General features: G+C 39.3%; 1 protein-coding gene across 1 annotated transcript in view; it reads right to left on the bottom strand.

Annotated features, from left to right (window-relative positions):
* Window positions 1-5,246: 5,246 nt before the first annotated feature.
* The window catches only part of CDC40 (cell division cycle 40), a gene marked incomplete at its 5' end in the record, with an annotated part of 31,508 nt that continues 20,036 nt past the window's right edge, over window positions 5,247-16,718 (bottom strand). The window contains 6 exons of the mRNA XM_010286631.1: window positions 5,247-5,714; window positions 6,635-6,779; window positions 8,954-9,030; window positions 14,188-14,321; window positions 14,408-14,523; window positions 15,823-15,924. Coding sequence (XP_010284933.1) covers window positions 5,537-5,714; window positions 6,635-6,779; window positions 8,954-9,030; window positions 14,188-14,321; window positions 14,408-14,523; window positions 15,823-15,924 — 752 coding nt within the window. The remainder of the gene's footprint in view (window positions 5,715-6,634; window positions 6,780-8,953; window positions 9,031-14,187; window positions 14,322-14,407; window positions 14,524-15,822; window positions 15,925-16,718) is intronic.

The following is a 16,718-nucleotide window of genomic DNA, read 5'->3' as shown; positions in this document are numbered from 1 at the left end:
GTTGTAAAGTGTTTCAGCTGGTTCAGAAAGACCTTTGCAGAGACAGCCCGTGCTACGTCCCTTATCCCAATGGGCAGGACCTTGCACAAGGAGAAAACAGGAGCCTGCCTTGCGGTGCTTGGAAATGACCACTCAAACGTGAACACCAATGCAATGTCCCTGCTCTTTTTGGTGGATTACCACCATACATGCTTATCCTTCAGCTATTTCCCAAAAGAAAGTTCAGTGGCGTACACAGTACCAAACTTTGGGAAGTAATTAAAATGCTCCTGTGCCTCAGCTGCTATTTCCCCCCCTATATTTGAAATCCCATTTCTGAATCAAACCCAAAGAGTATGAATCCCACCCTTGCATCCACCTTCACGTATCTGGAGTAGAGCCATCACCCTGGGTGCCACCACCCATGCAGGGAGGTGGGGACTGCTGCCTGACCGGTGCCAGACCTCTACTGCAGCAGCAGCCATGCCCCGGGAGTACCCGCATCTCTTCAGCGACGCCAGCCAGGAGCAGCCGTGACGCAGGGGCTGGGAATTCATCAAACCCCATGCTGACCTCCCAAACTGACCTGCCAGGCCCTGAAAAACCTTGTTACTTCTTCTTTGGGAAGGGAAAGAAAACTGCTCCAAGACACAGGAGAATTCAGCATCTGAAGAACTATTATTCCATAATGTTATTCCACCTTTTTAATCTTGGAAGAATTATAACATAAAGCAAACAAAACCAACTCATCCGCCCTGCCCCAAGGTACTCCCAAAGGGTTGGCACCAAGGGAAAGAGAGGAGCTTGCTGCAGAGCAGCTGTTCTGACAAAACTCAACACAGTTTTGGAAACTCGGGGGAATGGAGCTTACTTCTTTTTCCTGTAGATGTCTGGCCTGACAACTGAGTTAATTTAGAGTCCAGTTTCCCTCTTCATCTCCTGAGCAAGGAATATTGGAAGGGATTGCGTTTTACAGGGTATGTACAGAGGAGCTGAAGGATCAAGGTTGTACATGGTTGCGGGAGCAAAATGAAAACAATTAGCCTGGGAGAGCAAAGTCACAGCTGCCTGGGGAAACTAGCCTGGTGCAAGCTAAGGTATGAAGTTAGCATGTTACAGCTCTTCTAGCACAGGACATTTCTGCATTTTTTTTTTTAGTATTGCTTTGCAAGAATTTAAAGTCCACTGAAAACCCACTTATTCCACAATTGAGGTGTTTAGTTGGGGAGTTAGAGCAAGACACCGACTGCTGGTTAATTACTCTGGGAGAACTGGAAAGATTTGCAGCTCCCAGAGCCATGTCCGGGTTAACTGTCAGCGGTCTTGAAGCTCCATAAAGTTCCTATTACTGGAATGACTTCCTAGAGGATCTGTAATGTTGTCTTCCTTTCCAAATCAGAGGGGATGCAGGCTCAGTTAGTCCTGACATCTTTCAGACTAACCAAGAAAACCCAAGGCCTAATGAGAACCTCTTATTCTGAACGACAAACCCAACACACCTGCAATAACATTTCGTTTTATCAGTCTCCCAGTGGCATGAAGCACAGCGGGTTAAAAGGAGACTCAGAAAGACTCAGTGCTTTAGCATTTAGAATATTTTAAATGTTCTATCATACAAGATAACAAACAGATCTGAGGTCAAACCTCCAGTGTATCTGAAGGATTTAGAGGTCCATGCCCCATTGAAAGTCATTGCAACTTGTTTCTGAAAGCTTTAAACTCTGCACAGAGCTTCTGTAAACATAATCCTGCCACAAGCAGTTTTCTCCACACGCTGCAAGAGAGCCATGGTGTATCTGGTCCTTTTTATCAGCAAGTCTTACAGAAAAGACATTTTACTGCAAGATATGAGACTTAAATTTTGAGTGTATGCTAGCGACGTCAACCTACAGTAGCAAGTCTTTAAGTAGTCTCCAGAGGAACAACCTCCCTGGCAACTAGTTTTTCTGATGTATAGGCTCAACTGTTTTCAAGTCTTCCAGGCAAAACTCCCCTCCCTCCTCCGCTCCCTGCATGTTCCCCCTCATGCAGGCTGCTTGTCAGATGGAGTCTTCCTAGCAAATGGGAGCAGGATTTTGTAATGACCAGCTGGTAGAAAGAAGGAAAGTACACTGTGTTACTGGGCTGTCAGATCTGCAAAGCTCACTTTAAATCAGCCTTTAAAGACAACAGTGTTAAAATGGTATATTGAACGTCTGCCTGTTGCTAAAAATTGGCTTTTTACTAGACAATCTTGGACTTTTCTGGATGTACAGTAATTTAGATATTTGTTCCTTGTGATGAGGGCGAAGACTGAGCAGCCCCATCTTACTGGGGACAATTATAAACTCTGTTCAAGACAGATGCCAAGGTCATCTGCTTCAAGACAGACAGCCTTCTTACCAGCAAGTTGCATGAGGATATGTGGGATATTTCCCTCTCTTGCCTATGAAAAATGTCCAAGAAAAAGATGGCACAAGGCCAAAGGAACCATCAAGTTTCCCAGGCAGAATGCCAAGAATGATGGAGGTAGATAGTTCACTTATCTGTAAAAACCCCACTGTAAAAGTAATGGGCATTAATAAAAGTGGTAACACATTGACACATCATTGCTCAAAGTTACAGATTCATAATCAAGGGGAACAAAATTAAGATGCTGTGACAGCAGCCCTGCACTCCAGCTTGCACGTACTCCTTCCCGGCAAGGCAACACGCTTGCCTCCAGCCCTCCCAAGAATCTCCTTTCAGCTTGAATCACTTTGTTGCATTCTCTGCCTAATGTTAGAGGAGAATAAATTGGGGAAACTTGAAACACGCTCTTCTCTCTTCTCCCAACGCTGCCTTTTCCCTGGCTCTGTCTGCTCACATGCCAAGTTCAGCCTAGAGGTCTCAGTCTAGACTTGTTCTGACCAACATTTCTAACAACAGACCAATTGCTGGCGAAACATGAAATTGGGAAGATAAGAGAAGGACATGATTGGAGTTAATTAGCCCAGCAAGAAATCTTTTCCCAAGTGGCTGACTGGAAAGACAAGTCTAGACTCACAGCACACAGGCACAGGCTGTCTATCCTCATGCACAGCAAACTAGCTGACAACGTGAGCTTTGGAGTTTGCAACTCTCAAGCCGACAAGAGGTAATTATCCTCATAAAAATTCCCCCTGCAGGCTCCCATGCAGATGTGAGAAATTCCACAAAAGATTAACAACAGTGACCAACAGCGAGGGACAAAGGATTTTTATCTGAAAGTTTCTAGGGGAATTTTGATTCTGGGCTTGTTGCAAACATTTAATCCCAATTCATCAACTCCAGCAGAATTGATTGAGTCAACACTTATTTTTTTCTCCAAAGACAACACCCTGTATATTACTACAAAAGTTTATACACTTATATATATAGTATATACAAAGTATAAAAATAAGTTTTGCCTGGTAGGTGACACATGGAAAAACACAGTACCAACTACAGAGCAAAGCATTTTGTGTATTATGATTCAGAGGCTTTTAAGCATTTGGGAAAGGTGTTTCTGATGTGGAAGCTAATACATGCTCCTGTGAGATGTTTTTGTATCTATCTATCTGCTCTGTTCCTCCTCTCCTCCCCAGTTCCCTGTACTTAGAAGCTGTTAATAGTCAGGGCACACTGCAACATACCCATTTAGGAAATGTATCTGAAGGAAAAAAAAAAATTCTGAATTATTTCAGCCCACTTTATCCTGAAGCAGCACCTGCAGCACAGTGCACACAAGAGCTCAACTCCCCGTTGAGGAGTCAAGTCTTCCCTGTGACAAGAACCACGTTGGAAATTCAGCTCTGTGATATGGCAGCCATTCACTCCCACCTGCACCCTGAAGAGCTGAGGAACAGGAACAGCTTCTTCTCTCCTTGCACGGGGACTGTCCTCAGGACACACCAGACTGGCTCTTTCCTCTCTCCAGACTCTACCGCTTCCTATGTCAGTACCTGCATGGGTGCAAGGCTAGGCAATACCCAGTTACCCGCAGTACACCGCTTGTGAAAACAGGGTGTGGAGTGCTTCAGGTACACAAGGCTACCGAGACAGGAAAGTAAACAGAAACATGTAAACTTGGTGCAGTTACGTGACTACATGAACGGGCAGTGGAAAGACTCTCAAGCTCAGCTTTAGAGAGTTGGTATAAAAATGGGTAACCTCCATCTTCACTCACAAGGGCCTAACTTTAGCGAGTACTCTGTGAAAGAACAGAATTGTCTTGTTAATCAATCAAAAAAACCCCAAACCATCAAAAACCCACAAAACAACCAACCCATTTCCTCCCATCTACACAATTACAGATTCTTTGCATTCCATCTACGGAAGTGCCTTATCTTCTATTCTGCTGTCAATTAAGGGAATTACTCCTTTGCTATTGTTTATAATTGATGAGCAGTGATTGGATTTATAGTAAACAATATAGAGTAATTCAAAACTGTAATTAAAGACTGTTCAATGGGATAAAAATGTGTAATGAATTTACTTCCATTAGGTTCTCAAAAAGAGAATAGATAGGGAGTCGAAAGGATTTTTTTCTCCTGCTTCCAACTTGCATTAGTTTTGTATGAACAGTGCAAGAGAATAAGTTTATCTGAACTCTGGTACAACTGCAAATTAAAATACCAAATGGTAAGAAATATTTTATATGGACACTGCTAGGCAGAAGAATTGAATGAAGATAAACAGACTTTTTATAAAAAGATTTATTAAAAATAAGTTCTTTAAAGAGAAAAAGTGACATGTATATACATTAAATTGCCAAAATCTTTATGGGGCTTATAATACAATGTATTCCAAACTGAACAAGACGACATTCACTTTCTTTTTTTCATGTCATGCTTATTGTAAAGTAACAGCATATGGGAAGAGAAAAAAAACAACACTTAACACACAACCATTACAAGCAAAATCTTGAAATTGAGGACTACTTGCAAAGATGAAACTTGGTGATCAGCATGATGCTATTGTTAAATAGAGACAGAAACCAAGAGTTTATGAATACAGTCTTCAGTTGATACAGTTTATCTGACAACTGTTAACTCCTGATTAGTTCTTAATTTCTACTGTGAATTAACAGATCTTAGCAAGTGGGTTTCTGTTCTATAAAGGTAAAAGTATTTTGGGGACAACAAACTACCACCCAAAACCAGGTAAACAAATGCAACTTTTCCAGCTCTATTGCAGTACATATCAAAAATTTCTTCTTAGGAAGAGTTACACAATTGCTGGCTTTCTCTTCTAACTCCCCACATCTCTGACAGCCAGAACCACAAAAATAGTTTTTCTTAAAATTTATTTTACAAGAGTGTTTTGCACACACAGTGACATGACAAACTAACACTTGATTCTGCATGCTTCAGGTGACCTCAGCTTCTTATATTTGGAGGTCATGTTTAGAACTATATCCTTTCAGTTGTATCTGTTGAAGATTTCCCATTTTTTAGTGCATATATACAGCTAGCTGACGACTGCAATATTACAAATGTCTACCCATCCTTACAGCAGAATTCACTCTAATCTCAGATGTATGCAGGAGTTACATCTTTAGATCCTCGTAGCATCCTCATTAGTCCCATAGTTTAATAAGACCATCCCAGCCGCATGTAATGACTTTAGATGTTTCGTGTGGATGCCATACTGCACCGATACAGACTTTATCATGTGCTTTTAATCTGCTGTAGAGTTTTGTTGTCTTCCAGTCCCAGATGTTAAGTTTTCCATCTGCATCTCCAGATATCACATAGCTATATTAACAGGATTAAAAGAAAAGCTGTGTCATGTGTGAAGACTGCTTGTATTATAATACTTTTACATTAAGCAATGGAAAAGAGCTTCACCCAGCAAGCTTTCTGTCTGACAGTCTGCAAATACACCTATCAAAGAATTAGCATTCATGCTGTGCTCTAAAGCACACAAGTCCTGCAGAAAGTAATTCATCAACTGCGAGGCGAATGTGCTTAGCAGTACGATTATACCATACACTGTGTTACTGGAACTAAAGAGAATACATCAGTGAAAGAGAAAGTGCCAGAAGTTTCTCTAAAATTTATAGACACTTCGCTCCATTTTTTCCTCCAGTTTTGCTGAGGTTATTCTCCAGTTTTTATAGTAATAAATAACATATGTATGTACAGTGGTAAAAGTATGGGCATACTACTAAGTAAATAGGATGAAAAAGATGGTTCTCTGAACAATAAATGAGGATACCCACACCAGACCTGCAAATTGGGAAAACTGGGCAAGTCCAAATCCCAGGTACTCTAGACAAGTGCATACTGTGGCAATAGACCCTGAGCTGCAGAGCGTGCGCAAAAAGAGCCAGACGCAAGTCAGAAGTGGAAGCCTCCTGTGCTGCATCGGGGCTGGGCAAAACGAGGGGAGTGTCTCCATGGTTTAACAGCAGTATAAATAATCTTTGCAGAATGGGGAATCTGGACTACGTGGATTGTTTTCTAAATCTTGCTCAGAGCAACTGCCGAGTATAACTCAGTCCTGTCGAATGACAAAAGCAAACTTTCCATTCTGCTGCTTGGCTGGAGAACTCTCTCTGATGCCAAGTTAATAGGATGGCTGTGCATCAATAAATGTTCCAGAGGATTCAAAAATAAATTTAGCGTCTGTGCTGGCAAGTTTTAAGATGAAGCTCATTTCCACACAAACTTACCTCATGTCGGGTGAAAAATCCACTTGACAAGCGTAGCCAGCTACCATGTGACCTTTGAAAATTTTCTTTTTGTTTAATCTGAATCTGTTCTGAGCTCCAAAAATCAGAATTTGATTATCCATTGACTGGCAAGCCAACCACTTCCCTATAAATGCAATAAACAAAGGTGGTATCATGACGCATGTGAAGAATCAGACTTAGCTGGAATGTTTTCAGAGATTTTTAAAACTTTTCTTAATCCAGATTTTCATTACATATCAGGGTTCTAGGTAGCAGCTGATACTGCTTCTGCCTGGTAAAACTGCCAAGAGGCAAACCCTTATGTTTGACAGAATTTGGGATGTCTATTCCTACAAAATGCACTCAGGACTGTAGAAAAGCTCTAGCTTTTATAACAATGTGCTGCATCAACCCCACTGACTCACTGATAGTTTTAAAGCTACTGAGTAAGCTTGCTGGTGCACATAATCAACTAATCCAGATGAGGTGGAAAAACCACATCTAGCTGCCATATATTTGATTACCTGTTTTGTGGGTACTCTACAATGGTCACCTTTTATTTTCTTTATGTGAAAAACAGGTCTAAGGTAAAAACAGGAGTTTGAAAATCTTTATACATTTCTGCATATATTTAGTATTCTCTGCCCCAATGGAATACAATTTAATAAAGATATATTAGTGAAAGAAAAAAACCCTGGATTTTCTAATCTTAACGCTATCTCATTTTGAGTCTTGGCAGTGCATTAACTCCCGCCTGAGAATCCAGTGAAGATGATGAGCTACAGAACACCACAGAACAGAGACTTCTGTCCTGAAGTCTGCATACCATTACTGCCTTTACAGTGGTTTACGCAAACAGCGATAACATAAAACGTGCTGACTTGACTGTAAATCTGACCACACTTCCAGATAGTAGCTTGGAATTTGAGCATTTTCTTCAGCCTCCCAAAGAAACAAAACAAGTGTGTACCCCAAGCATGTTATTCTTCTCTTCTACTTTTTAAAAGGTCTGTCTTCTTCATCGCTCAGGACAAAAATTTTAATTGATGAGATTCTTAAATCAGTGCCCCTAAGCAGAAAAGTTCCACATCTGTAAAATTTTCAATTTCCTTTTCTTTAAAGGACTCATTTAATGAGGCATGATGTATCCGGCACAATCTGTAGCATAACTATTCCGAAAGAACTTGTTTTGTGTGATACTGGACTACTGCAGGTCAAGATAGTGTTAGTTAATATGACAGGTAATATCTTGAGCTGAAATGATGACTACCTCATCCCTAACATCATTTACTGTCTCATCTCAGAAATCAAATACTCAAATGCTGGCCAGACAGAACTGGAAAAAGAATGAGAAATCCAGTATTTCAATGTGGAAGAATGAGATGAACTGAAAAACTGTATCAGAAGACAGCAAGTTGTACAATTTCAGAAACAAGGGTTGAAATAGGCCAGCTTGGGAAGCTAACATTTTTAGATGCAGCTATCTCTTTCTCCAGAATCTTCTTTTTTATTAGAAGGAAATCAACTCCTATTGTTAAGAATAAAATGTCTAGACTGCAAAACAAATATAATTTGATGCTGATAGCTGGCTGAAAATGTTAGTTGTGCAACAAGTTCATCAGCCACTGCTTAGCATAGTGGGACTGTTAACTGTAAATCTGGCAATGCTCAATAATATTGACACTAAAGCTATTTAATTTTGGCTGAAAAAGTTAACACAGATTTTGTCCTGTTAGAAGGATTTTCACTGATTACGGGAGGCACTAAACCTTTATCATCCTTCAGTTTGATTATAATTGAAGAACAGAAACACCAGTTAAACGTGAACATACAGAAACACTGAGATAATTTGGGGTTTCTCTTATGCAAGAGTTGTTTGGGCCATATTCAGAATGGAAAGGAACAGTGTTAACAGGATCAAGTACAACATCAGTCTCTGCTTTAATGGTGGCACCACAAGGACTGCTGAACTTGCTTAGTACTTTGCAGCCATCATCAGTTCCCACCATTGTTTCTCTTAATATTTCAAATACAGCAAAGAGCACATTGTAGCTCTATGAAAAGAGAGTCCTTTTTCCCTGTTTGGATGAAGGTCTGAATTTAAATTGATAGTTATCCTGATATAACCCCTCATTTTGAGATATTTGTTTTTGAGACCTTTAAATCAAAACCAGTCCAATCTTGGGATAAACGCATGCACTGATTTGGGGGGTACTGTGGGGTGGCAGAGGGATGCAACACAGCAACATTGCAGAGATACAAGCAGTAAGACATGCCTACATAAACTAGGCCTAAGAAGGCAGTAAAGTGTTAACCTACCATTTGGAGACAAAGTCACGGCTGGCATCGAATGCATACTTGGCTCAGCTATGTACTTGAAGTCTACCGGAATGTCCCTGCAAAAGGAAGAAGTATGTGTTTTATGAAGACATGGAGATGTTCCAAAGGGCTGCCTTCAGTCAGCTGATTTACTCAGCCACTGAATCATGGAGAGCCTATGGTGGTGTCCAAGGGAAGACTGTGCAAAAGATGGAAAATATTATGAATGTCCACCTAGAAAGCACCAGCTGTGGAGCCATCTACAGAGTAACCTCTGATAGAGTGAGTTTACGCCAATCAAATGACCCAATGTTTAAAGCAGAATCATAATTCCAATTGTTAAGAGTAAAACTGTAATACAAAGATACTCTATTGCCTCTAGTTTAACAAAATTCTTACATAGGTAGCAAGAATAGACTGATATATGCATGTGTCTTATTGGAATGTCTTACTGACTTGAGTTTTAACTAGAATATTTCTGTCTTTCATTTTCCTTAAAAAAAACCCCAAAACAACAAAAAACCCTCAAAACAAACCAGGAGTCTCTCTCTCTCATCTCTCTGACAATGTCCTCTTCCTCCTGCTCTCCCCAAATGGGATGCCAACCAATTCTAAATATGCACAGCTGAACTAAACTGTGAATTCCTTGGTCTCAACTCCATCCAGGACTGTGCCAGTGTATGTTAAGAACTGTCCTGTACAAAGGCGTGTGGACCTAGGGGAAAAACAAGTACAGTCTAATCCTTACTCTGCAGAATTGTCATTTGGTTTTGACTATATAAATTGAATTACTAATGGGCCGTGCATATTCACAGTATTCCTCACACTCTACACTAGAAGGCTGTCAAAAAGGGAAGGCATGCATGTGTCTTTCTCATTAAGCAAAAGAAATCTCAAGCAGAAAATAGAATTGATTAATGTATTCAGCACAAAACACACACAAAATGTTCTGCAGAAACATTAATTAATACAAAGGGGATGGTTATGACTTCATTGTCTAATTCACACAGTAGAAGGGCTGCTGTGACACTATCAGAGCAGAGAGCGTGGGTGGCTGCCTTGCACTCACTGACCGAGCCTTGCTGGGTGGCAATATGGTTGACATTAGCAAGGTAATTACAATTCTATTTTGTTGTGGAATGAGTTATTTCCCATCATCTTGTGTTAAGCAACATGCACACGGGCAGTGGGGTGAGAAGCTGCTCTATTGTCAGGAAGCAACACAAATGCTCCTGTGAGTTTAATGTTAAATCATTTACGCCTCAGAATAAGAAGGGCAACCCACTTAATACACTCTGTGGATAAGAACATGTGCAGGGATAACTGGCTTCTAAAGCGGCAGACCTAAGACTACTGTTGGACAGTAATTCTGCAAAGGATTAACAAGAAGTCCACATAATCTCCAAGGCTGACCAACATGACAGCACAGGAAGTGCAGCCCCTCGTGCACCATCCCACCCTTTTACATCAGTACCCAAAGAGCTTCAAACCCCACCTGCAAGAGGACATAAGGTCACCGCTGCAGTAAGGCCAGATCCTGATCAACTCCCAACATCGAACACTCCCTTCAGTCCACCAGTCATCTGGAGTCCTCAATGCCAGGTAAAAGCAATCTCATCAGAAGTCCCGTTAAAAATCAGTTACATCACAGAAGATGCATCTCCAACGCTGAATTGTACTGCATTGAGAAGTTCACATACAGCACAGGTTGTTCTGCCTTCTCTCCCTTTACAAATGAAGGCAGGGTCATCTACTGGAATTTATTCAAGACAGCTCTGCTTTATGTTGAAAGCTACCAGACACACTTAGGACAGCTGCAGGATATGCTGCGTTGAACTATTAGGCAGAATAAAGAGATACGTTTATATTTCACATTTGCTTCCAGTCAAATTGCTAAATAAGTAATTATCAGCCTGCTCCCTTAAAAAAAAACTTCAAAAAAAATTACCAGGAAGGATGCTGTCATGGTTGCCTGACCTCAAAACTCATGTGATATACTGTTTATTCAAATTTTTAAATTTGAAGATCTTCAAGTCCTTTCCCTACTTCGTAGCATTTCAAAGGCTGAAGTGTTTTGAATATCAAAAATAGTATCTGCTAGCCAAGATTGAGACATGATACTCTGGGGTGCTAATACAACTTCTTCCACAAGCAGGAGAGAGAAAAATCCTTTTAAAGAAAGAAGAAGAAAACCAACAAGCCCCAAACCCAACCCAGTCCAATTTTGGGTCTGCATATCATGAAGAGCTCTCTCAGGAGACTACAGTATCTTTACCAGGAATGATGGAGAGAAAAGGCCTGCTGAGGGTTATAGCTTTACAGAGATGACAAGTGTCCTAAACCTGTCAGAATAATAACTAAGCTACCACTGTACAGTTCTTGCTTTGCTAGCTGACTCAAGTCAGGTAAAAGAAATACAAGCCTTCAAGGTCAATTGCCCAAATCATTTCACTGTTTATCCAAGTAGGATCAGATGCATATGAAGCAGACAAAGACAAAACAACATTTTGCATTTCTAGAAGAAAGAACACAGAATGTGATACCCATGTCATCTTTAGTATCACTGTTGTAACGGTGCAATCACATGAAATGCAAAAGCAGACAAATTTTAAAGTACTACAGTTAAGACTCCTAAACAAACCATTTGATCTGTAAGAGTCTGTCCTATACTTGCAGTCTGAACTTTCAGCAACCAACCAACTGCAATTCAGTGCACAGCAGAGTGAAATCTATGCATAGGATGAACTTCAGGGGAAAGGAGATCTAAATTCTCAGGGGAGAAGTTCCTCACTGTGATGAAATCTGACATATCATCCCATTACCAGCTCTAGCCAAGCCAAAGTGTTTACAAAACACACCACAAAATTCCTTTAGACAATTGAAACTAAGCAATTAGATCAGCTTTAATTACTAGCTTTTAAGGACATACTCCAGTCATAATTACTTTGAAGGTTGCTTTGTTTTTGTAGGATGGTGAAGAAATATTGTGCAGAAGAATATATAAAGAAACATGCCAAAAGGTGCAGTAACCAAATCACCTTAAGTTACAAATAATTTTCCTCATGAACTTTGGAAAAAAAAAAGGATTTGAGATGCAGCATGAAAATAATTTGACATGGAAGTTTTCAAGCTCCAAAAGGTTCTGTACTGAATACATTAACTTAGTTTTAATTCATCGGAAAAATCCCGATCTTGAAATTATAGAAATATGCCTACAGACCAATTAGCATATATGGCAGGTTGTGGAGAAAGGTTTTCCAGTCATGCCTAGGAAGACAGCACTGTATTTGCTTTTTATAAGGCCAAAAATATCCCTGACAATGGTATTACAGAATATTGCCAGCAGCTGAGTTCCCTATTTGAATGAGGGAGCTCTTTCTTCAGCATACAGCAAGCTCGGTACCTATTTATTTTCTTCAGAAAGAAAAAAACTTCTGCTACTGGAACAATCAGGTTGCGATGTTCCCATGCCAGAACCTTTTTGCCTTTCCTGCTATTCCCCACAGAGTGACTAAATCCACCCACTCCACTATTTATTTCAGCCATCAACACAAAGCTCACAAAACAAGGGCAATCCAATCTCAAGGAAGTAACAGATTTGTGCAAGTGAGATCCTCCTCCCACTCGCCAGAGAGGAGACATTCCTTAGCAGATATGAGATTGTAAAAGATTTTTCTTTAAGGAGCTCAGTAAATACATGGGTTTAATTATGAAGTACTGAACAGAGGCTTGCTTGGAGTGACATATGGTGACAGCATTACATGTCTAGCCTAAGCCTGGGTTCCCAGACTTTGGTCATTACCACTGCTGCTACTGGCAATGATAGCAGCTGATCACAGACATGCTGAGGGTTTTGCTGGATGCTTGGGTAACATTCAAATACCACAGATTGAAGTCTCTTGTCTAGGTTAAAAAAAAAAAAAGCTAGGAAGGAACTGATTAGTCACAGAGCTGTTGAACTAGTGTCCATATTGTGCAATAGCTTTGCATGTGTGAACAGCAAAAGGAAATGCATACCTAAAGATAGGGGAGTGATTTTTTTAAAAATGAAATTTGAAATCCTAGAGAAATCTTAAAATTCCTAAGTTGAAAAATGTTAGTACTAGAACCTTGTGTAAAACATTTCAGATGGGAGAAACCAAATCTCTCCTCAGATATGTTAAAAATTGGAAGTAATTTAAAATGATGGTTTTATGAGTTTTTCTTGGATAGACTTTCACTTTTCTGTCATCTATTGTATTCATTCTGATTGCCAAAAAGCCCAGACTACCAGAAAACCAGAAATGAAACTACACTAAACTAGTTATTTCGCAGATGGGCCAAATATTACATAATACTATGCACATCCCAGTTCAAAGCTTTCGAAACCCACATACTCTAATGTAACAGAGCAGACATTTCTTTAAAAGGTTAATTGAAGGGCTAATACACCCTTGGGAAAAGGGGAGAGAACAAAGAGCACTGATAAGAGTACAGTGTGCTTCAGGCTGACAGGGCTGTCTTATGCTTTCTTGGGGGAGAAGGAAATCTGTGATGTGTCTTGAGCATTAAGCCAGGATGGGCTGGTTAGTATTCATCAACGTGACAGAAAGCAACTGTTTTTGAAGATTAAAATCTCTAGAGAAATGATTCTAAAAGATACAATATTATGATAAATTATTAATAATTAATGCTAAATACAACCCAATGCCCATATAAAATCTGTACCAATAAAACAGAGGCTATTTAAGACATTTTACTTTGTATACAGTGATTTAGGTTTTGTAGGCTTCAAAACCAGTTTTCAAATATTGGTAGAGCAGGGCAGTAAGCTAGGGACAGTAATGTGCTATTAGACATTAAGAATGATTTCAAAGACATTGAAAGTATTACACAAAGATTTTGGAAGGGATGTTTCCTTTCACTGGACAAAAATGCTTAAGAACTATGATCCATACTAGACTGAGTGGCAGTATGCAAGAGTTTGCAGAGTATATGCCCAACTTCAACAGTTACCAGAAATTAGCAACAAAAATAGCTGAGATTGTTCTGGTTCTACTTTATTGTGAAACATTTTAGCTACCGCATATATAATTACATAAAAATTTGTAGAAATTTAAATCCAGCTTTTCCTCAGCTAGCTAGAACTCAGTACACTCCGGTGTCCCATGTGCTACATATACTTTTAAAAATAAATGCTCTTCTCAGTTTGTTCATAATATACTTCAAGTTAAAATTCAAATTTTTAAACTTACCATTCCCAGACTCTTAAACTCTTGTCGTCAGATGTACTCACAAACCTTCTATTTTCATCCACAAACACAATGGTGTTGACAGCTCCCAAATGCCTATCATATTCCTGCACAATCTCACCACTTCGAATATCCCACTACAAATAAAAATGTCAGAACATGACCTTGGGTTTTTTTACTAAATGTCATAATGTTTAGAGGAAGAGATATCAAGTAGACATACCTGCACAATTTTCTTATCCGACATTCCTGCAACAAAGAGATTTTGTTTATCTTCGTCAGGATTGAACTTGACACAATAAGGAACCTTCCTGTTTGTGAATCTTGAAATACACTGCCCTGCAACAGAAAGGCCGTTCATAGTGCGTCAGATTGGAAGTTCTATGGGCTGATTAGTTCTTTGCAGATATTGATAAAAAACATTAATTTTACTTTTACTTTACTAACAGCAGGAAATACTTGTTTTGAAGTCCTTGAGAGGATTAGAGGGTAGAATTTACCCTGCTCTTTGATTAAACTTTCTTTTGCATGTTTGTATGCACACACCTGTATCAACACATACTAACTGTTCCACACCTTTACTACAGCTTTCCAAACAATATAACTGCTCAATACATTGTATGTCATCAGGACATATAAAGGACGTCAGGATTGGCCAAGGTATTACAAGCTGACCACTGTCTTTGCAAAGCATCACCTTCTTAAGTTCAAAGGTCGTCTTGACAAGAGATTTAAACTCAGGCAAGAATTCCTCAATCCTAAGCCTAGAAAGGGATAACAGTAATCCAACTGCAAAACCAACCACTGACCTCTTCTCAAAGCCTCAGCCATAAATACCCTGATTACATGTTACCTGTAACTTACAGGAATCTGTTTTAATCTGAAAGCTCAATACATTTTTCACGTGTCTAAACAACTGAGTTCAGACTCAAGACTCAAAAATTTGACTTACACCTTTCTGGCTGTCACCTGTATAAGACTAGTGGCACTGCTGCTAACCAAAAAAGCTAATGTCTTTTCCAAAACATGGAAACTCCCTGTCTTAGGAGCAGACTTAAGTTTAAGAGAATATTGACAAAATCTATCCAGTATCTTTTTAGCTTAAGAAACTATTTGCAGCAGAATGTTACAGAGCATCTCCCAGGCAGCTCTGCGAGAGCATCAAACCAACTCCCTATACCAGCAGCTCAATTTTCACCACCTTTTCTTATCTGGAGTGGTTTTCAAGTGCAGGTTAACCAAAAGATCAAGTGAAATAATTCTTCTAAATTAAGCATGTTTAGGTCTAAAGTGTGATTTCATCACATAATTTTATGCCTGTAAATGTAAACATGCAATTAACTGATTTGGTAAAATTTTGCCTTTTTCTGAAAATTGTTCTAGCACTACAAATAACAGTCAAACTTCTCAAATAAAAAGGTATGTGAAATACAGGTGTATAGGTAGTGTCAACTGCACCATTCCACATAACAAGAAAACATTTAGGGGGAAAAAAAAAAAAAAGACTATTCATCCTGAACACTTAACTACAAGACAATATTAAGGATAATTGGAAACAACCTGACTGATAATATATCTTGATATTCACTATTAATTAAACATAGTGCCAAATAACAGCATCTACAAATACAAGTCTACCTGTTTCAGTGTCCCAGAGTTTAAGATAGCGGTCATATGCAGCACTAAGAAATCGGGTGCCAGCATTATTAAAACAGATGTCTCGAACAGCTTTACTATGTCCTACAAGATAGAAAAAAATGCTATGATAAACTTTCATCCACTCATGCTTAGAACTTAAGCAACTTAGAACTAACTTCCATAAACTTGGAAAAGATTACTCAAATTAAATGCTCCAGTCTTTAACAATGCAAGGAGAACAAGGAAACTGCTTATTGAAGTTCTTCACGAGCACTAGCAAAGAATGATTCAAGTGAGAAAGAAAATGTAACTCCTAAAGAATGATGAGAATAAAAACCAAAAATCCCCACACCTCTAAAGCACTGAGAGAGAAACAATAGCATGGCACAGAAGCAACCACTGCGCATCATTCAACAATTGATATACAAGCAGAACTTTAAATATTGTTGGCTTCAAAGATTGTTCTGGTCACAGTTAAGAGCTGCAAAGGAAGTTTTAAACGCTGTAATAACTGTCAACATCTAATGAAAAAGAGGACAGACAAATGACACAGGAGATACATTTAAAGGAAAAACATTTAAAATTAGAAAACAGATACAAAATATGGGAAATATTAGATCAGAAAATGAAGAATGCTTTCATCTGCTGTTAACCTTGCTACCCTTCAACCCCACTACTTTAGTCTGACCACTGCATCAGACTTATAGGAGACCTCTTCAGTTAACATACTGGCACAGGAACTTAAACATAGCAAAACAGCAGATGAATCTGGTTGATAATCAGGACCTTTCAGAAACAGTCAAGCTGTTCAGAAAGACCAATCTATTGAGAGAGAACCTTTCTTGAGCCCATCATCTTTGCCACACTGCTGTCATCAGAAATATTAGGTGAAAAAA

The sequence above is a fragment of the Phaethon lepturus genome, unplaced genomic scaffold, assembly GCF_000687285.1.
Source record: "Phaethon lepturus isolate BGI_N335 unplaced genomic scaffold, ASM68728v1 scaffold45744, whole genome shotgun sequence".
NCBI classification, from domain to species: Eukaryota; Metazoa; Chordata; class Aves; order Phaethontiformes; family Phaethontidae; genus Phaethon; species Phaethon lepturus.
This window is presented reverse-complemented; position numbering and strand designations above follow the sequence as displayed.